This window comes from Scyliorhinus canicula, chromosome 5 (assembly GCF_902713615.1).
Source record: "Scyliorhinus canicula chromosome 5, sScyCan1.1, whole genome shotgun sequence".
In the NCBI taxonomy this organism is placed as follows: domain Eukaryota; kingdom Metazoa; phylum Chordata; class Chondrichthyes; order Carcharhiniformes; family Scyliorhinidae; genus Scyliorhinus; species Scyliorhinus canicula.
Window position 1 is genome coordinate 156,415,802 of NC_052150.1, and position 22,789 is coordinate 156,438,590.

At 47.9% G+C, this 22,789-nt stretch overlaps 1 protein-coding gene across 2 annotated transcripts in view; it reads left to right on the plus strand.

Annotated features, from left to right (window-relative positions):
* Positions 1–22,789, plus strand: part of dnah5l (dynein, axonemal, heavy chain 5 like) — a 493,661-nt gene that overhangs the window by 321,076 nt on the left and 149,796 nt on the right. For both annotated transcript variants that reach the window (XM_038797876.1, XM_038797875.1), the window contains exons 60-62: positions 11,758–11,925; positions 12,564–12,782; positions 13,479–13,655. In XM_038797876.1, the coding sequence (XP_038653804.1) occupies positions 11,758–11,925; positions 12,564–12,782; positions 13,479–13,655 (564 nt within the window). The remainder of the gene's footprint in view (positions 1–11,757; positions 11,926–12,563; positions 12,783–13,478; positions 13,656–22,789) is intronic.

A 22,789-nucleotide genomic window follows, 5' to 3' on the forward strand; every position in this document is an offset into this window, starting at 1 on the left:
TACACTTCCATAGTTGTGGGGTGGACTGTCTTAACTGCTACCTGGAGTCCTTCAATGAGGCAGATTGGCACGGAAAGTCAAGGAGCATGAAAGCTCTATTTGCTTAAGGTTCGGTGATGATAACATGCCACTGTCTTCCAAAAGAGTATTCCTCTATTCAGGATAGTTGGGATCTATTCTTTCATCAGTACAGGTCTCTGGCAAGATACCTCTATTGCTAAGTAGATCATGGATGAAAAAAGCACAGATGCTGCTAGACATGAAGAATGACAGAGCAATTGTGTTTGGAAAAATGTGGATCCACGTTTAACTATGTCACATCGTTACTGCCTGCCATTATGGGAGCCGAAGATTTATTGTCAAAGAATTCAAGTAGTTTCATCGTCACTCACTTATTAAAGTAATGCCCCAAAATGAAATGAAATAAAAATCGCTTATTGTCACAGATAGGTTTCAAATAAGGTTAGTGTGAAAAGCCCCTGGTCGCCACATTCCGGCACCTGTTCAGGAAGGCTGAAACGGGAATAAATTCTGGAGGCTGGAGGCACATAGTGCGTCGTTCCAACAAGTGGATGCGTCGGTGGTGGACCATGAGGACCGGCTGGCCTCTTTGGAGCTGGAGATTATGCTGGTGGCGGAGGACCAAAGAAAGCTGAGGGAGAAAGGGGATGATTTGGCAAATCAGTCGAGGAGGCAGAATCTCTGGATTATGGGGTTGCCTGAAGGCAGTGAGTGAATACAGGTCATGAAAATGAAAATGAAAATCGCTTATTGTCAAAAGCAGGCTTCAAATGAAGTTACTGTGAAAAGCCCCTAGTCTCCACATTCCGGCGCCTGTTTGGGGACGCTGGTATGGTCATGAAGTATGTTGCGAACATGCTTGGGAAGCTTGTGGGGGAGGGGGTCTTCAACCGACCTCTCTCTCCCCACCCAGGTGGATTGAGTGCACAGGCCACTGAGGAGGAAGCTGAAGCTGGGCGAGCAACCAAGGGCGATGGTGATACAACTGCACAGATATCTAGACAAGGAGAAGATTCTGTGGGCGAAGGAGACGAGGAACTGCATCTGGGAAGGGAATGTGATTTGGATCTACCAAGATCTGGATACGGAGCTGGAAAAGCACCCGGCTGGGTTCAACAGGGTCAAAGCGGTCCTGTTCAAGGAAGGAGTGATGTTTGGAGTGCTGCCCCCAGCCCAGTGGTGGGTCACATACCAGGGCCAGGGGTTCTATATGGACATGCCGGAGGAGTAGAGCAGGTTTTTGCGAGGCCATAGACTTGGGGACTTGTAAGCACTTTGGTCTATGGAAATACCAGTGGGGGGGGGGGGGGGGGGGGGGGGGGGGAATGGTGGTTTCTTTTTGGCCGGGTTGAATGTTGCATCATGTTTTATATTATGTGTGTCAGTGGAGTTGTGGGTGTTAGTGGGAATGTGGAGGAGCGGGTGGGAGGGATTAGGGGAGTTTGGGGAAGATAGTTGCCTCGAGTGGGGACCACCATGCTAGTGGATTGACTAGTTAATGGGAGTGAAGTGAGGGATAGATGTTGTGGGAGGGAAGGGGGAGGATGGTTGGTTTTCTTTTTCTCGCTGACAGGACCTGGAGTCGCCGAAAGTGGGGGAATGGATAAGGGACTTGACAGAGTTCCTCCAGCGAGCAAAAATCAGGTTTGCCATAAGAGGGGCAGAGGAGGGGTTCTCCACAAGGTAGAGACTGTTCATTGACTTCTTTAAGGGACATTACCATGTCGGTTGGGGGGGGGGGGGCGGCGCGCAAAGGTTTGTTTGTGCTGGAGGGGCTGGATGTAAAAGAAGGGGATGGAGGGGGCGTTATGGGAAATAGTGGCAATTGTGCTTGGTTTACTGTTGCTTGTTTCTGTTCTATATGTATCTGAAAATGCCTCCTCTAAAATATCTTTCAAAAGAAAATTACAATTTTGTTGCATCATCTACATGTGAAGGGTGCATTAGAAACTGGAGGCTTATGCCACGTGATCTGATGTCACATGACTGAATATTACATTGTTAGGTATCACATCCGTTGCATATTGGATACCCAGGAGTATAACAGACCATAATTGACGACGATATATGGCAGCAATGCTGCTGATAAGCAGTGATCTGAGTGGGGAATTAAATTAATGAACCCATTAATTGGTACATCTGTTAGTTGCAACACTGGTCTCATTTGGGACTGTTTGGGATTCCAGCAACATCGACATCCCCTGAACAAATTTTTTAAAAATGGTACTTTATTTAGAAACATATAGAAATGTAATATATTGGAATGAATGAGAAATACATTAAGATTGGAATGGTAACTATCAAAAATAAATTTTGACGACTAAAAATATTGAGAAAGCACGATAGCATGAAAGTGCAATCTGAGAGAAGGAAGACAAGTGAAGTAGTAAATTTAAACAATTAAGACTATGATGCAAAGTGGGCAGCTGATGGAGTTCAAGGATAGGAGCAGTAAATGGTAGGAATATTTGATTGTTTAGCGGAGTGCTGTGGTCGGAGAGGATTGAAATCACACTATAAGTTAATACCTTCAGGACTTTGCTACTAATAATATGATTTCCATTTTTCAATGGATGATTTCTCTTTAACAACTTACGTCATTGCAATTGTTTTGAGAATCATATGGCTTTTTTAAATTTGAGAAAATCCATAATGCATCCTAAAATTTGTTTTGTTAGTTTGATGGTTACATTTACTCAAAATGTTAATGTTTGTGCAAAGTAATTTCCAGTTGTTACAATTATGATTGTTATGTTTTGGAACTTTTTAAATTTCAGGTAAAATGAAAAGGATCATGCAATCTTTTCTAAAGTTTGCCTGACAGTAAACCTGAGTGGTCTGATTGTTAAGAGATTAATGTGGACCCAAATAATTTTACTGGAAGAAGGTCCAAGCTGTTTACACTTGGAGACAATGTCAGCAGCCTGAGTGCTGACAGTGATTAGACTGGAAAGGGTGGACTATCACTCGCAGGCCTGGAGCGCAGAGTTGGGACATTTCCCTACTCCACAAACCCAACCCTTGAAAGAGTGCCCCAAAAGGTGGGATTTTTGTTCTACAATGGCAGGGTTCTTCCAGGACCATGTGCAGATGCTGCCCACTAAGAAGGTGGGCTGGAAAGACAGCCTGCCTCTGTGCTCCAGTACTATGTCCAAGATATCTTTAAAAAACAATTAATCAAAAAAAAACTCTTGCCCTAAACACCCTCACACTCCATACGCTCACCATTCCCAATCCTCATGCTCTCCACTCACCCTCCATGGCTCCTTGAATGCTCAATGCCAATCTATGCCCCTCTATTCACCCACATAGCCAATTACATCTCCTATGCCAACTTAGTGCCAACTCATGCCATTACATATCTCTCCATCTACCACCCTTTTATACTTACATTTACCATGCCAACTCGCCAAATATCCACCGGTGCAGACCTCAGGATCTATGCAGAAATGAAATAAAATTAAGTTCTCTATGTGTCTATTTTAGGCTTTAAAAAATAATCAGAAAAATTAATTCACTACATTAACATTCATTCAACTATATCCTTATAAAATAAAATATTTAATTGAAGTGCTTAATCTCTTATAAAAACACACATTGGAATTCATGCTGCCACTTCAAAGAGTCTATAGTCTCTTGAACTTGTCAATTAAACTGTGAAATGGAAAGCACACTACTATGATAATGGTATGTTGTAAAATCGGAATTCCAGCACTAATCCAATAATGTCTCCGGCTTATGTAAATAGACAGAGTGAAACAGCAATCAATGATTTATTTAAACAACCCACGATTTTTTTTCAAATATTTAAAGTACAGGAGTTTTAAATGTATTAACAGTTTGACAGTTCATTTTGACACTTTTGACAATTCCAATATGGTTGACACTTTTTCTATTTTTTCATACACATTCAAAAACAAGTTTTAATAATTCCCCAAGGAGCACCTCACCACCCCCAAATGGCATCCGGTGAACCAAGACAATATTCAAAAGGTTACCCTATTACTCCAAAAGGGTACCTCACCTCTCCAAAGCACTCCACAAAGCTTGGACCTGCTCCTACAAAGGCTAACCTATGGGTATTGTGTTTCACACACTTGGGTCACCAAATTTAAATGTGAGTGGAGGCACCTACTGATTTACATAGGCAGTTGCTTACTTATAACGCGCATTTGTAAATCCCGACCCGGGTCCATTTCTGCACTGTGGAAATGCTAGGTAGCGTGTTCAGGGGCGGGACTTCCACATTTCTGCCTCTGCTTCTTCTACCATTTTCCCAATGGCACAGACACTCTCTTGTCTTGCAAAAATCTAAGTTGAAGTATCCAAAATCCAAGGAAAGTGTTGAGACTGTTGCATTTTAAACAATTGTTCTTTAAATTGTGCATTTAGTTCCAAGATGAAAGAGCATTGGGCTCTCAAGGAATGATGGTCAGCATCTCTGCCTGGATAAAAGGCCTATGTGATTCACATTGCCATGGTGGTAGGCTTTCATTGGGAAGGGTACAGAGGAACCCATTGTGGTATTGGGTTACAGGCTTTCTGAAAAACTCACATATAGGTGAGTCTGCCAGGTTCTGGGACAGAGAGAGCAGCCAGAGCCCAAAAGTCTCTGTGGTTTACTGCACTGGACTGCAGTAGGAAGCTCACACTTGGATTTAAAAGACTATGGCCAGGATTGTCCTTTTAAGCGATGAAAGTGCTGACCTTGGGACTGAGTCACAAGAGTTCTACATTGACGAAAGTAGTGATGGTTTCGGAGCGATTCAGGACACGTTAAAGGGACAGCACCCACTAGTGCAATACCAGCCACTCCAGCGTCTGTTTCGGCGGGCTCGAGATTGACACAGGAGAGGCTGACATGCTGCAGCCACATATAAGCACACCACTCCCCAAACACACTCATTCAAACCAATACGATGCCACCCCGAAGAGCGGTCCCAAAATTTGCAGATGTGAAGATTGTTGGATGGCATGGAGGAGAGGCGGAACATCTTGTTCCCCGGGGTGCGAAGGAGGCAACCACCCATAGACATAACCCAGGCCTGAGCCTGGGTGTAGGTGGCAGAGCCCGTGAGCACTAACAGTCCTCGTGCACCCCACCCTGCACCACACACTGCCCACCTTGGCTGAGTGCCCTGCACACACTGGCCCTTAGCCATGGACCACCTCTGCTGCCGCATCTGAGTATCTCATGCTGTGCATTGTTTGTCCCCAAGAGAAGGCGGCTCACAGTCACAGGGAGAGAGAGAAGACCAGAGGGGGCCTGCCGGACGTGGGGCCCCTCACCGCGTCAGGGTAGAGGGTACTGGACCTGGTCAGTGGGCAGGAGAGCGGGCAGTCGTCGAGGTGGAGGACGACATCGAAGAAGCAAGTGAGCCCCCGATGGATTGCGATGTCTCTACGGCACGTGTGGAAGGCCCCCCCACCCCCATCAGCCCCATTGTGACCTAACCATGCGTCTGATCTTGTATCTTGCAGCGCCATCCAGCTTCAAGGCGGGGCCATCAGAGGCTATGCCGACCATGCACGCTGCCAAGGCCAAGTGCAGTGTATCTTATAAATGGCACACAGCTGCCACTGTTCGTCAGTGGTGGAGGGTTTGAATGTTTGTGGAAGGAGGAGCAATCAAGCGGGCTGCTTTGTCCTGAATGATGTTGAGTGTTGTTGGAGCTGCACTCAAACAGGCAAGTGGAGAGCATTCCATTACAATCCTGGCTTGTGCCTTGTAGATGGTGGTCACTGAGTGATGTTTCACAATCCTAAGGGACATGGCACAGTTCCTGTGCTCCATGACCGCGAGCATGGAGATCCTGTTCAGTACGAGAAAGAGCCTCAAGGACTGGCAGCAGCAGGTGATGGTGGAGCGCCGGAGCTCACTCCGCCACATCCCCATCCCAAGGAAGCCGGGGGCCATCGGGCAACCCGAGGGAGGAGAAGGTGATGGGGCCCCAGCAAATGACTCCTGCAGGGGAGTTGCTGGGACATCTCAGTGCCTCTGAATCCTCCCGACCTGTACCTGCCGCATCCAATAGGCAGCGGGCAGAACAGAGTGGCACCAGGCCACCTGTGACACCTGGAAGACTGTCAGGACCATTCAGGCCTGGTCGCTCTGAATGACGGCTGCCAGAGCGGACCCAGGTCACAGGGTGGGAATCGCAGCAAAGTACCTCCACTCCTGATGTACTGCCTGGTGAACCATGTAGATGGAGCATTAGGGCCTGTAAGGCCAGAAAGGTAGACACCAGTTAAGTTGGCATGGATGCAGCAGATAGGTTAGCGATAGGGGCTCGGGTACAATACCTGTAAATAGCACAATAAACACCTGTTCACCAACGTTCCGACAGCTTCGGTCTCCTGTCAGAAAGGTGTGAGGGATGGGCTGGGCTGGGAACAGAGGGTGCGCCCCTGGGAGGGGTGGGAGGGGGGAGCTGTGGGAGTCCGCTGGTGTGAGGCGTGGGTGTTGGAGGTGGGCACAGGCCAGGGCCCAACCGCCCCATTACCCCGCCCCGTCCTTCCCACCTCCACCACCTATCCCGGACCCCATCCCTACCCTTGCCCCCCCCCCCAGGGGGTTGATGGGACTGTGAAATGGAATGGTCAGCAGCATGCAAGGGTCACCCGGGTGGACGGTGGACACTGCTATCGAGGGCAGGAGTCAGGCTGCTTCCAAAGATGTGGAGCACCAGAGCTCATCGCAGAGCAGGTCATCATCAAACTCCATCCCATCGATCAGACTCACTGATACCGCAAACCCAGGGCCCGCACCCTGTTTTTCGACACGTAGGAAGCACCGAGGGGGGTACAGGTGCCAGTGGGGGTTCGGCTGGGTGGGTGAGGGGATGATTGGATATGTGGGGGTATGATGGGACGGTCGAGCTGCCGGTGGCCAGAACCCCTAGTCGAATAATCTATGAGAGCGATGAGAGCGTCCCATGCACGGCAGCCGAGGCGCACATGCGACATCCATGCTCTGCCCATCTTGACCCTCCTCTGCATCCTCCTCATCGAACAAGGCCTGGCATTCATCCTCCTCGTCAAGCATGTCGCCCCTCTGCTACAAATGTTGTGGTGGTGCAGCAGGCCACCATGATGTGGGTGACCCTTCTAGCGCTACACTGAAGGGCCTCTCCAGAACAGTCCAGGTACATGAAGCACATCTTCAGGACACCAATGCACTGCTCGATCACGCCCCTGGTGATGGCATGGGCATCATTGTAGCAGGTCTCCACGTCAGTCTGAGGTCTCTGGATAGGGGTCATCAGCCATGGCTGCAGCAGATAACCCCTATTACCCAAAAACCAACCCCCCATCTGGGGGTGCACTTTGAAGGTGTAGGGTACCGTCGAGTGTGCCAGGATGAAGTCATTGTGTGCCTTGGCCGGGCCCCGCTAGTAGGGTGGCACCTTGTTTGTGGGGGGGGGGGGGGGGGGGGGGGGGGGTCTGTGGGCTCCTTATGGGTTGCCTTTGGGGTGGGGTAACCATATGGCCGATGGCGCTGTATGCAACTACAAGCCACGATGGGCGGTCAGTGGGGTGTGCTGCAAGATGACTGCCCCCCACACCGGCCAGCAGCAGCACTGGAATTAGGCACACACATGCATGATGAGCAGCTGATCGAGTGGAACCTCATTTGGTTTGTGAAGACCAGTCCCTCATGCAGCGGTGATTGTAGGGGGACATATGTCCCGCTGGACTTGGGGCATCCCAGCAATTGTGGCGCACCCCACTGCCCGGGCATCCTGGTGTGCTCAGTTTATATTCAACTTGATGTATTGCACCGTCTGGGTATACAGGGCCTCCGTAACGGCGCGGATGTATCTGTGCATGGAGGTTTGTGAGATCCTTGACAGGTCCCTACTCGGCGCCTGGAAGGACCCCGTCACGTAGACATTCATCATGACGGCCACCGAGAGCAGGTGTCCTCCTGCATACCCTATGGTTCCAGGTGCGCCATGATGCGGCAGAGAAGTCACAAGGTTTCCTTGCTCAGCCGGAGTCTTTGGCGACAAGCTCAGTCTGACTGGTCCTCGAATGAAAGATGCTGCCTGTATACACGAGGTCTGATGCGGCACCTCCTTCCCACCTCCTCCTCAGCCTGTTGGATGGCGGCTCTCCGTCCTCACTGGCTTGTCCCTTCTCCTCTGGGGCAGGCTCCTGTTCTGCATGGTCCTCCACAAGCAGCTCGTTCTCGTACAGCCTCATGGCAGCATCCAGGACTGCGACAGCCAGGCAGATTCCAACCATTTCTGCTTGGATGCCTAAATCCATTCTCTGTAGGGGGTAAAAAGCAGATGTCAGCATGGCGCTTATCCCCGTACAGTCCCTGTCCCCGCATGTCCCCCTCCCCTCCCAATGCCACCCCAGTCATCCACCGGACACGTTGCCCTTTGCACCACAGTCAGTGCATGGCACCAGGGGTCCTCTGACCCTAGCACTGGTTCCTGCTGGCAGGGGTATTGATGGCTGGCTTTACCCATGCCAGGTACGCTCTGCTGCCCCTGTCCTGCGCCCTCCCGCGGGATCTACTGTGGGCGTCCCCCTTAGGTGGGCCCTGCCAGCAGGGTGGCACCTAGTTGTGGGGTGGCAGGGTCTTTGGGCTGATCGGTGGGGGTGCCTTGTGGGGGGCAACCATATGGCCGGTAGTGCTCTGTGCAACTACGGGACACAGTGGGTGGTCAGTGGGGTGCACTGCAAGATGGCTGCCTCCCCCCTCCCTCACCTGGCCTGCAGCAGGATTGGCAGCCCATGGTTACGTCTTTGGGAACATGTCTTACCTCCTCTCTCTCCCTCAGCAGTCACGGTGCCTGTTTCCCGATTTTAAATACCACAAGTGAACCTTGCCATCGGTAATTCCTCCTCGTTGAAGCGGAGCATCACTGGAGGCCCAATGCCTGGGCGGGCACAGTAATGAAATGCCAATGGTGTTTACTGTAAGACTTTCATGTCCACGCCAAGCTGTGTCGTAGAATGCATTCACGCCACTGTTGAGGCTCCAGAACGTGGCATTCCGTTGGGCACCCGGTTGGCATGTGAATACGCCGTCGCTGGACGGTGAATCCCGCCCCATATTTGTGAAATGTTAATATGATGTTGCAAGACGGCAGCACGGTGGCGCAGTGGGTTAGCACTATGGCCTCACGGCGCCGAGGTCTCAGGTTCGATTCCGGCTCTGGGTCACTGTCTGTGTGGAGTTTGCACTTTCATTTTTCATTTTTCATTTTCATTTTCACATTCTCCCCGTGTTTGCTTGGGTTTCGCCCCCACAACCCAAAAATGTGCAGGCTCGGTGGATTGGCCAAGCTAAATTGCCCCTTAATTCGAAAAAATGAATTGGGCACACTAAAAATTTTTAAAAAGATGATGTTGCAAGATTTATCCAGCTTGCACTCTGGAAAACCTCCTGTAATACTATTTTCATGAAGGATAGTCCTGGGGTTAGAAATTACTGAGAAAAGGAAGGAACAAAAGTAAAACCTCAGGAGTTAAGGTTCATTGTGAACTGATTCAGGGAAGATTCTAGTTCTGTCTAAAGGAAAGTGTTGCATATACCCGTGCATTGCTGTTTTATAAATTGTGGTAAAAACAAAAGGGGATTCAGTTATGGTTTAAAATATAAGTTTCCTCCCAGAGACTGTTTAGTTATAAGTGCTTGTGGTCTTTCATTATGGTAAACTTCTTAAAATATGAAATTTTCGTCTGACTATCAGCTATTGACTGGAAGTTCTACTTTCTTTTTTAAAAGTCTCTACAGTGATCATAAAATGATTCATGGAATTTATGCAGCATTAAATCTGGTGGTAGTGTCCAAACTCACACCTTAGAGGAACAGGTCATTTATATCCAGCCCACCTGTCAGGGTACTTATTGGGAGAATAAAATTGGACAGGATGCCAAACTGACCTTTCACCCAATCCCATGGGTTTTCTGCCGAGTGGGTTAGATTAAATGACTCCTAAAACTCACTGTCAGTGTTAGTCTTAAATTGTGTGGGTTTGGCACCACATGAAGTGTGTTGGCAGTTTTTCTTTAGAAATTGTGGATGCTTGTTGCACCTACCAATTTAGGCTACATTTCATAGAATCATAGAATTTACAGTGCAGAAGGAGGCCAATCGGCCCATCGAGGCTGCACCGGCCCTTGGAAAGAGCACCCCACTTAAGCCCCACACCTCCACCCTATCCCTTTTATCCCCGTAACCCAGTAACCTGACATAACCTTTTTCATAGAATTTATAGTGCAGAAGGAGGTCATTCGGCCCATCGAATCTCCACCGGCTCTTTGAAAGAGCACCCTACCCAAGCCCACACCTCCACCCTATCCCCATAACCCAGTAACTCCACCCAACACTAAGGGCAATTTTGGACACCTAAGGCAATTTAGCATGGCCAATCCACCTAACCTGCACATCTTTGGACTGTGGGAGGAAACCGGAGCACCCGAAGGAAACCCACGCACACACGGGGAGAACGTGCAGACTCCGTACAGACAGTGACCCAAGCTGGGAATCGAACCTGAGACCTTGCAGCTGTGAAGCAACTATGCTAACCACTGTGCTACCTTACACGACAAACTCTAGAATTTGTCCAGAACAGTTTTATTTCACAGTGACTTTGAGAGGTAGTGGTGTCTGGTGTCAGGGCCTGACCGAATTCCAGAATGAAATTCAGTAAACCTATCTGGTCAGGGAATTTCATTGCGCTTTACCCAGGCTCAGGTCAGGCCCTGAATGGTTCACACCTGCTACATGCTTAATGCAAGTAGTCAGCTGTGCAAACAGTCCTTCCTGGACCCTTGTACCCTCTATGCATTTAGTTATATCATTTTATTATAGTTCAACAGTAAATTGGCATTATGCCTAATTGTCGGAAAGTAGGTCAGGATTCAGAACTACCAAGTCCCAGCCAAGTATCTGGACAACCTTTCTGGGGCAGATCAGGCGTCCTTGGGTGGTCAGGCTCTGGGCAGGGTGGTACCCTGGCACCCCAATGGCACCCTGACACTGCTAGGCTGATACCCTGACAGTACCACCTGTGTGCCCAGGTGATGCTGGTAGGGGCACTGCCAGGGTACCAGGCTGGCAGTGACAAGGTGCGCAGGTGGCATCTTATCCCCCCCGCCCCCTCCAACCTGAGTGATTTTCCAGGGGTCTATTGGATATTGGATCATTATTGCACAATGTCTAACTTTCCAACCGTTAGTTTAAATGGATGTGAAACTGGAAAGGCACCCTAATGGGCATGTGGCAATCAGATCAGCAATGATCTTTTCAAATTCAGAACAGGCTTCAGCAACCAAATGGCCTACGCATAGATTTCATTTCATAGATTTCATAGAATTCCTACAGAGCAAAAGGAGGCCATTTGGCCCATCGAGGTATGTACTGACCCTCCTATTCTGGATGTTTCTATGCATGTTCCCAGCTAATATTAATGGAGAAACAAAAAGAATCTCAAAAAATGTGTTCATTCACATATAACACTTGCTCATCCTTCCAACATTTAATGGTTGTGCTGTTCTGTGATTCAGCAAAGCAGTGTGAAAGATCATTTGTCATGATGTTTTATGCTATTGTGATTATATATGACTGTCAGAAACACTTTGTTTTACTGAAATCAAAACTTCCAATATCAATAAGAGGTTTTGTTTGCATTAATTTTTAGTCTCTAGATAACCTTGTTTGACCAATTAATTCACTCTGCTTAAAGGATTTAACAGACTTTGCTTAATGTGCAGGATTCTATCACTGGAGAGGTTGTAGATTTGCTGCAACCTTATCTGGAGATGGATGACTACAATCTTGAAACTGCCAAGAAGGTGTGTGGCAATGTCGCAGGTCTGTGTTCGTGGACTAAAGCCATGGCAAGCTTCTTTGATATTAATAAAGAAGTGCTTCCACTGAAGGTAGAGTATCAATGCATAATATTAAATTGCACAACTTATAACTCTAATGTACAACACTATGTGGAATAGTTTGACTGTCAATTTGCTCACTATAAAAGCTTTTGGATGATTAATTTAATGTTGCTATTCATAGGAGAAATAATACCTTGCTGTTTCTAAAGCTTTTCATTGTAAATTGTGACCTGCTTCCAATTTTTTGGCACACAAATTGCAGCACAATCTAGACAATATCTATGCAAAAATATATAGAGAAAATACACATTACATGCCCTCTGTAAACATTGGAAGGCCACTCGATGCAAGAGCATACCACCAGCTGTGTTTACTGTAATTAAGTGCAATATTTAGTTGTTTTATTTTTAGTTTCATGTGCTCCAAATTTAGCTGTTGAGCTGAATGCCTGTATGCAAATCAGGAACATTTCATCAAAACCAAACTTTAAAGACTTGATTATATTATTGTAAATGTGACTGTTTTAATGAAAGTCTAATGGTTTTAATTTGCATTTTACCTGAAGTACTAAGTTAACAGAAAATCGTTTTTTACATGCCAGTGGAAATTCAAGTACCCCAACTAAGACATAGTTACTTTGTTCACGAATACTGTTTATTTATTTTGATATGTCTATTTGGAAAAAGGCAAATCTGACTCTTCAAGAGGCCCGATTAGTTGTTGCCAAAGAGGAATTAGACAAAGCCCAAGTTCAGCTAGATGACAAGCAGCGGGAGCTGGACGAAGTGCAGGCCATGTATGACGCTGCCATGTCAGAAAAGCAAACACTACTTGATGATGCGGAAGCCTGTAGGAAGAAAATGAACAATGCCACCGCCCTCATTAAAGGCCTTGGTGGTGAAAAGGTAAAACTAAATTTGCCTTGAACCCAATACTAATGTTCAGTAAAGACCATTTGTTGAATGTGTTGTAATAATTCAGTAGTTATGTATAAATTTAACATAGCAAGAAAAGAAAATATTCCACCAACCGATGTGGTTTAGGGGTGGTGAGGGGCATATTCTATTGATGAGGGATTCACCATGCAGGAAGCCCAAAAAGCAAACCCTTCAGTGTTTGCCTGCGGGGTCTGTACCTCATTCAAAGGTGGTCCATGCCTGCTTGAAGGACTTTGCATCAGGAAATGGTGAAGCCCGCTGAGATTGCCCCCCATCTTTTTTTTTCTTCCAAATGCCCCATTCAACCCATTCAACCCACATCAAGCCAGCAACCTCCTTCTGAAACCCTCAACTCATACTCAATAAACTGAGATCTGGATCCCTCAGTGATCTTGGTCTTTGGTGGGTGCATAGCTGGCAACTGCCATCACTCCCGATGGTGCTGATGGGCAATGGACAGCTGCCGATCCCTGGCAAACTGCAGTTCTCGGTGGGTGGGATTTCTACCTCTGGGCGCCAAACCTCAGGAAAAGCCCGGTTCACTTAATATGACTGGCCTTCCCCAACAGAGGCGACACGGGGCTTGGGAGTTAAAAATGTAAATTAAGTTGGGAAACAATACAGTGAAACCATTTAATATTAATTTCATTTAAAATATCTCAGATTCGGTGGACAGAAAGCAGTAAACTTTTCCAGGATCAGATCACTCGATTAGTGGGTGATGTATTGTTAGCCACTGGATTCCTCTCCTACTCTGGCCCATTTAACCAAGAATACAGGAACCTTTTGCTTCAAATGTGGAAAGAGGAGATGAGCAGCAACAATATTCCATATAGCGATGTAAGTGAATGTTTCAAATTGTATATATTCTCCTATTTTGTTAAATCAAATTAAGTAATCTAACTGTCTGGTTCCATTTGCCAAATAATTGAAGTATTAACAGCTTAGAGTTGTGTTATCAATTTGACACTTGGGTATAAAAGGAATGGGTTGCACATTGTAGAAACCAGCTGAGTTTCATTTCCATCGATTTCAATGGAAGTAAACACTGGTTAGTTCCCATTTTGGCTGGTTGACCTCCAATGCCACTTTGTACACCTGGGAATGAAGTGAAAAATTTAGCCTCTGATGTCTTCGAAAAACAAGTATCTTTTGAGAATTGTAGCATGCTTAAATGTTTAAAAATATTTCCTGAGCAGGGAAAAAGAAATTCCCAACAACCGAACAAATTGGTTGAATAGTGGCAGATGATGGGAAAAGATTGATAGGAATAGGTAATAATGGGGAAGATTAATGAGACTCATTGCTTTTAGCACTGATGACCTAGGTTTTTTCATTTCTGAACCCAACCAGCAAACAGAGCCTGACAGCTGTAAAACAGTAAACCATTTCTGAAGAGTTGTCCTCAGAATTTGCTTTCTACCTCTGTAGGATAGTTTATAATTATTGTTGTATGTATGGGCAGATTGTCAAGAGGAAAAAGGACAAGCAAATGTAAAAACATTTTTTATCCTTAATCAGTCTGTTGCTTTGTTCTTTTGCAATCTTATTCCTCCCATCCTGTATTTTGCCATCTTCGACTTTTCTGTCCAGTTTTTTAATAATCTTTTATTCTGCCTTTCTAACTTTTCTTTGTTATTGCGGTCAGGACAGTATTGTTCAGGGCCATAGGCTTGGATTTTCCTCTTCCCGTCAGAGAGTTTGAAGGTGATGGGGGTCAGATAATCCAGCATGTGACTTCCCACCGCCTACCCATCCAGCCCCAATCCCCCAATCTGTATGAAATTTTACTGCATGGGGGCTGGTGGTGGGGGACAGGAGTGGCAGGAGGATGTCCACGCCATGTGATAGCTCAGCAGCTTTAGGTGGTGTCAGGCTCGGGGGCAGGGGTCCTCCTTTGTGACTGGAAATCCTGCCTCCAGCCAATCAATGGCCAATTAGCCTGCACAATCCAGGCCACAGAGGAAGCAAAATAGAGAACTATGGAAGGAAGCTGGGAGGACAATCAATGAGAAGACAAGTAGAAATGCAGACAAACAGCTATGGGTTTCACAGGATCAGCTGAGTGAAGGGATAAGTTTGAAAATAAATGGAAATAATTGGGAAGACAGCAAAGCAGAAAATTGATTTCCTAACTACCCCATCCTGGGAGGAAATGTTCTGTTTTATTGGATGGTTAGCTATTGATTTGATATCATTGTGCAATTCAAGTCACGTGTGAGATTCTGGAGGTGTCCTGGCTCTTTGTTCAAAACTAGCATTCTAATTGATTGATTCGAAGATAACAACAAACAAAGAATTAGCTCACAGATTCTACAATAAAAAAAAGTTCTGAGCATCTTTGAAAATAGTATTCATGCAAATGCAGACATTTTTAAAAGTGGAATGAGCAACGTAAGGGAGACCAAATCTAGAGTGAAGTAATCACCAACAAATCCAACAGGGAAGTTGAGAGCAATCTCTTAACCCAGTGAGAGCTTGGAATGAGGAGCTTGATATCACATGTAGTAGTGAGGTGAATAGCATAGATTTATTTAAAGGGAAGCTAGATAAACAGGTGAGGGAGAAAGGAATTAAAGCTGATGGAGTTAGATGAAGGAGAGTGATAAGAATCTTGGGTGGGATTCTCTGGCCCGGCGAATTGGCGGGGGGCGGCGTGAATCTCGCCCCGCGCCGGCTGCCGGATTCTCCGGCACCGTTTTTTCAGCGGGGGCGGGAGTCGCGCCGGTCGGGGGCCGTTGAAAGTGGCCCCCCCCGACAATCCTCTGCTCCGCGATGGGCCGAGTGGCCGCCCGTTTTCAGCCAGTCCCGCTGGTGTGAATGGAGTCCTCGGGGGGGGGGGGGGGGGGGGGGATCTGCCCCTGGGGGAGGCCCCCACGGTGGCCTGGCCCGCGATCGGGGCCCACCGATCTGCGGGCGGGCCTGTGCCGTGGGGGCACTCTTTCCCTCCCCGCCGACCGCTGTAACGGTCCGCCATGGCTGGCGTGGAGAAGAGCCCGCCTGCGCATGCGCTGGGATCACGCCAGAACACGCTGGCACTCCCGCGCATGCGCTAACTCGCACCAACCGACGGTGAGCATAAATACCAGCATGGAACAATTAGGTCAAATGGTCTGTTCCTGTTCTGTGTTCCATAAGTCTATGGGTGCAATTCTCTCAACAGCCCACAGCTGGTTTGGTGGAGGGTGGGAATGGGGAATCCAACAGGAGCCGAAAATTCGGAAACCTGCCAGCGTAAAAACTATCGCAATTCTCCCAATGCTGGATTAATGTCAGCTCTGTTCTTCTACTGCCTGTTGGCATGAATGTCATTTACATTCATTTGCCTCTCATGGATGCTCATTAAAAGAGCTATGTACTGGCATCCCGTCAGGCCTTCCAATCTTGTTTCACATGCAGGAAATCACATTGGCATCAAAACCTTTTGAAAAAGAGTTACATACATAACCCGGACTTCAGTTTGCTTCAAGATGAGTGCAACATATATAGCCTGCCTTCCATAGCATTGGGCCTCTCCTGTGGCACTGAGCGCCATTATGAGGGGACAGACCAGTTCATGCCCTCCAACTCCATGACAATCTGTTTTTTATGGACAATACTATGCTACGGGACTCATGTTCTCTCCATTCCAACGGTCTGAAGTTCTGGAGGTGGAGTGCGAAGTGAGGGGAGCACTGATGAAGACAAGGGGGCCAATGTGGAAGGTGAGCTGTACAACGTCAGGGGAGGTGGAAAGGTGAGAGGGCATGATGGCAGACAGAGGTGCAAGAAAGTGGATGAGGATGACGAACAATGGAAGGCAAAGGCAAGACCAATGGGATAGAAGCTGGATCCCGACAAGGTTGCATGAAATGCTCAAAACAAGGGGGTCTTGATTTAAACATACAAGATCCTGAGGAATCTTGACAGGGTGGATGTGGAGAAGGTGTTTCTTGTTGTGGGATAATTTAGAAGTAAGGGTCACTGTTTAAAAAAAGAGGGTCACTGAGGAGACCATCAATTCACGCGACACGTGGTTAGAAGTGAACAGTGGTTTTAATCGTCTTACAACATGATGTACATGTGTGGATGTAGTGTGAGGGATACCTCGGCGGTGGTAATGGTGGGGTTTGATCCTGCAGGTGCTTGGTCCCGGAGGGGTATGGTGCCCTGACGGCCGTCAGGGAACTCTATGAAGGCGTATTGGGGGTTCGAGTGTCTTAGGAGCACTTTTTCCATAAGCGGGTCAGTTTTGTGTGCTCTGACGTGCTTCCTGAGGTGCACTGGGCCCGGTGTCTTCAACCATGCCGGGAGCGAAACCCCCGTGGTAGTACCCCAGATCTGGGTGTGCGAAGCTCTTGGAGCTCCCGGAGTCGAAAAGGCACGGTGTACTGTACCCGTTGATTTGGACCGTCGTCATAGAGTTGTGGAGATGTTTTGGGCGCGATTGGTCCAGTGTGACTGCGTTGAGTTGCGGGTAGTCGGCGGCTCAGTCGGCTGTGCTGGGGTGGCCCCGCGATGAGTGCCCACTGAGGTCGCAGTCTTTAATCAAATTTTCTGAGTTTGGAGAGGATGGAGCCCAAGATGGCCGCCCCCGTGGATCGCACGTGGCGGGTGGCGAGGAAGATGGCGTCCAAGATAGTGGCCCCCATGAGTCGCACGTGGTTGGCCGCGTGGTGGGGGTCCGCCAAGATGGTGGCCCCCATGGATCGCACATGGTGGGCGGGGGCGGAGTCGGGGTATAGACCGCAGCATTCTGGGGCCTGTGGGCCTGCGAGTGCGGAGAGCGGTTGCTTTGTGCCGCGGGAGGGTTAGGGGCTGGGGCCTTCCTTGCCAGACACACTGGCGGGTGAAAGCAGAACTAGGGGACATAGCCTCAAAATAAGGAGAAGTAGATTTAGGACTGAGTTTAGGAGGAACTTCTTCACCGAAAGGGTTGTGAATCTATGGAATTCCTTGCCCAGTGAAGCAGTTGAGGCTCCTTCATTAAATGTTGTTAAGGTAAAGAAAGATAGTTTTTTGAAGTAGAAAGGGATTAAGGGTTATGATGTTCGGGCCGGAAAGTGGAGCTGAGTCCACAAAAGATCAGCCATGATCTCATTGAATGGTGGAGCAGGCCCGAGGGGCCAGATGGCCTACTTCTGCTTCTAGTTCTTATGTTCTCTGGCGTAGTGACCTTTTCGCCCCCAGCTGCTACAGGTCGCATTGCGGGCCGGGCAGTGCTGCCGTGGGTGCTGGGACTAGCCACAAAAGTGGCAGGCTGGGGCAGCATTGTGGCTGGGTGACCGCGCGGCGCAGGCCTGGGGCAGTCGCTGGTCAGGGGCCCATGACGGGGTCACGGAGTCAGCAGGAAACGAGGTGAAGCTATGAAACGAGAACTCCATACTTGCAGTGAGTTCAACAGTATCTTCTAAATTTTGAGCCCCTTTCTCTAGCAGTCGCTAGCGCACATAATTTGATCTAAGGCCTGCAACAAAGACATCGTGGACAGTACGTTCTCTATGTTCAGCAGCATTTACTGCCTGGTAATTACAGTCCCGGGATAAGGCTTTTAAGTCTCTTAGAAATTCTTCTAGCGATTCTGTGGGGTGCTGGCGGCGAGTAGTAAAAATGTGGCGCGCGTATACCTCATTGACGAGCCTCATGTACATTTTGTCGAGTAGGGCCAGGGCCTCTGTATATGAGCCGGTACAATTAAGCTGAGTAGATATACGATGGCTCACCTTTGCGTGCAATAGGCTGAGTTTCTGCTCCTCCGTCGTTTCTGTGGTGCTTGCTTCAGCCAGGTAGGCCTTAAAACATCGGAGCCAATGTGAAAAGATTTCTTTTGCCTCTGCATCCTGTGGGTCGAGTTCCAGTCGATCAGGCTTGAGGGCTGATTCCATAGTCGTTCCTTACTGTTTCTTAAGACGATTAAATTGATGAGACCATCAATTCACGCGACACATGGTTAGAAGTGAACAGTGGTTTTAATCGTCTTACAACAGAGCCTGCCTGTGACGAGATGAAGTCTAGATGAACTGGCAGGCAGGCTCCGACTGCCAAGCTTTATACAACCAGTGGGGGGGAGGAGTCATGGGCGGAGCCAAGGGTGGAGCCCAGTACAAACTTCTGTACATTCCCAGTACACCTCCCCCTAGGGGCAGAGCCGCGCAACTGCTCGTGTGCCGAGCTTACAGAGGAATGGTACAACATGTGTGATAACAGTGTGAATTATGCTATTATGATTCACCACAGTCACCATTTAAAATGGAGATGAGGTGAAATTGTCTCATTCAGAGGATCGTGAGTCTTGGAACTCTGAAAAACCGACGGAAGCAGTCTTTGACTATTTTTAACACAGAAGTGGATAGATTCTTGGTAGGCAAGGGGGGTGAAAGGTTATTGGGAGTAGGCGGAATGCAGATTTGAGATTACTATTAGATCATCTAATATGAGATTACTATTAGACATAAATTTAAGATAAATGGTGGAAGATATAGAGGGGATGTCAGAGGTAGGTTCTTTACCCAGAGAGTAGTGGGGGCATGGAATGCACTGCCTATGGAAGTAGTTGAGTCGGAAACGTTAGGGACCTTCAAGCGGCTATTGGATAGGTACATGGATTAGGGTAGAATAATGGAGTGTAGGTTAACTTCTTAAGGGCAGCACGGTAGCATTGTGGATAGCACAATTGCTTCACAGCTCCAGGGTCCCAAGTTCGATTTTGACTTGGGTCACTGTCTGTGTGGAGTCTGCACATCCTCCCCGTAACTGCGTGGGTTTCCTCCGGGTACTCCGGTTTCCTCCCACAGTCCAAAGATGTGCAGGTTGGGTGGATTGGCCATGAAACATTGTCCAAAATTCTATGATTAACCTAGGACAAAAGTTTGGCGCAACATCGTGGGCCGAAGGGCCTGTTCTGTGCTGTATTTCTCTATCTCTATCTATCTATCTATAATTTTATTAAGTAGGGAAGCAGGCTTGTGGAGCTGAATGACCTACTCCTACTCCTTATTCACATGTTCATAATGTCAAAATGTTTACTTGAAGGGAATGCTCAAAGACTCCATTCAGAGTGGGTAGCGGTCCAGAGTGGGGCATGGGTGCCTTGAAGGTGATGGGCTCGGGTGGTTGAATCCAGGTCCAGACTTCTTCTTGACGCTGTTATCCTTTCGCCTCTGGGTTCCAGATTGCTGCTTGATCTCATGAGGGCAAGTGGGCTGGAGAGAGTGATATGAGTGTGCTGGACTACATATGGTGCCCGTATCTTCAAACCCACTAGCTGACGGCGGCTGGACGAATCAGTTGTCGACCGGAGGGTGATTTGGATGGGAACTTGCCTGTGCACAGTTAATGAGTTTCCAAGTACAGAATCTGGCACAGGATCTGGCTAGCAGGAAAAGCATTGCTGGAGCGATTTGGAGGGTTACTTCCAGGCGGTGGTATTCTCAGGTATCTGCTGCCCATATCCTTCAAGACGGTAGCTGAATGGGTTTGGAAGGTACTTCCTAAGGAGCCTTGGTGAGTTACTGCAGTTCATCTTGTAAATGATACACACGGCTGCTGCTGTTTGTTGGTAGTGGAAGGAATGAATGTTTGTGGAAGGAACATGTTGTCACAGTGGTTAGCACTGCTGCCTCACAGCACTAGGGGCCCAGGTGCAATTCTGACCTTAGGTGACTGTCTGTGTGGGGTTTTCACATTCTCCCCCTGTCTGCGTGGGTTTCTTCTGGCTGCTCCAGTTCCCTCCCACAGTTCAAAGGTGTGCAGGTTAGGTGGATTGACCAGGCTAAATTTCCCCTTAGTGTCCCATGATGTGTAGGTTAGGTTGGATTATCAGGTTAAGGGGATAGGGCAGGGTGTGGGCCTAGATAGCGTACATTTTCAGAGGGTTGGTGTAGGCTTTGGTGAGCCAAATGGCCTCCTTCTGCCCTGTAGGGATTCTATGATGAATCAATTATACAGGCTGCTTTGTCCCGGTTGGTGTCGAACTTCTATAATGTTGTTGAAGCTGAAAGTGGAGAGTATTCTGAAATGAAGTTGGACATCTTGTTAGTTAGGTTGTTCTCTGCCCATCAGTTCAAAGATTTTTGCACCATGACTTGCTGGAATCCTGAATAACATGTCTAGAGCAACAGAGAACTTGGAAGCTCAGTGAATGTTAAGACCAGCAGTGTATCTCCTTAGCCAGTGTAATTTGAGGATTGAAAATTAAATAGAGGAATGAATGGAAACGAGAGTGAATTAGAATGGAATCAGGTGCAGTAAGAGAACATAATACTCCCCCCATCCTCTGTGAGAGGTTTGATGGTGTGGGTGGCATTTAATCAGATGAAAAATCCTGCTCTCTTCCAGCCTTCACTTCTTTTAAGTCCGAGCACACTTAATTGCTCATGCCGGTATTAGCCCTGGTGGGTGTCTGAACATGCAAGAAGTGCAACAAGGAAACCTGGGCTGTATTGCTTGTGGGCTCCCGAGCAAACTCATAGTGCCTGAAGGGGAGGCCCTTTGAGAACTTCCCTCCACCCTTTTCTGATGACCTCCCTCCACTGCAACCCCTGCCCCCGACACTCGTCCTGCCATCAATCACCTATGGCTTTGGATTCAGCAGTGATATGAGGCACCAGTGTGGATGGGTGCATTACCAGCAGTAGCCACTGTGTCTCTGGTGGTGCTGCCATTTAATAGAACTAGCAGCTTTTGATTGGCTGGCAGATCTCTGGGAGCAGCACCGACATTCCTGGTGGCCTTGATCCTGAGGAAGGCCAGCAGTTGTCTAGTTATGTGCCTGAATGCAACGAGGTACAGTGGGGATCTCATCAGCTAACTAGCCTGCGGGTGAGACCCCAGTTGCCTCCATTAAATGTTGCCCAAAAAGAAAGAAAAAATCAGATTGAGCGAGGGAGAAAAAGGAAAACTTAGAAAAAAAACTAAAATATTGACATTATTTAGAATCTGTAAGAAAATACCCCTTTCAGAAAAGACTCAGAATAGTTTTCATTGTTCACTTTATGGACGAGAGAGGTTGATTGACATTGCATGAACAATTATCATGTCATTAAAAGGGTGCTTATGCTATTTATCACAAATTTATATGGTAATTTTAATGGACAATTAGTGTGGAAATCTATCAAATTCTTGAAAATGATAGGAAAGCTCATGATGCAGTGTGGTAGTCACCACTGTTTGTATAATACGTATATGAGAGGTAATACGGTAAGGCTCCTGTACTACAGGTACGGGGGTAGATCCCTGCCTGCTGGCTCCGCCCAGTAGGCGGAGTATAAATGTGTGTGCTCACCGAGCTGCAGCCATTTCAGCAGCAGCTGCAGGAGGCAACACATCTCTGCTTAATAAAGCCATGATTACTCTCTACTCTCGTCTCGTCATAATTGATAGTGCATCAATTTATTAAGCAGAGATTTTACAGCGGTGGACCTACGCATCAAGCCAGATCGCCTGCAGCTGCACCCTCAAGCAGACAATGCCACATTGGCCTTCGACTACTGGCTAGCTTGCTTTGAAGCCTATAACGGAGCAGCGACAGAACAACCCTCAGAAGCACAGAAACTCCAGATCCTGTACACATGGTTGAGCTCCGATATATTTTTCCCCTTATCCGGGATGCGCCCAACTATAGTGAGGCCATTGCACTTCTGAAAGAGAACTACATCCGGCCGATCAACAAACTCTACGCCAGGCACCTCCTGTCCACGCGGCAACAACTCTCCGGTGAGTCATTGGATGATTTCTGCCGTGCCCTGCCCGCCCTGGCGAGGAACTGCGATTGCCAGGCAGTTTCGGCCGTTGAACATACTGAACTCCTAATTACGGGCATAGGGTCGGCGTACATCTGCCAGCGCCTCTTGGAAGGGGGTACGCTCGACCTCGCGGCGACCAAGAAACTCGCGACCTCAATAACGGTAGCCTCCCGTAAAGTACAAGCATATGCTCCCGACCGCATGGCGCCCCCCTCATGGACCAGCGGCCGCCCCCAGCCAACCCCAAGCCTG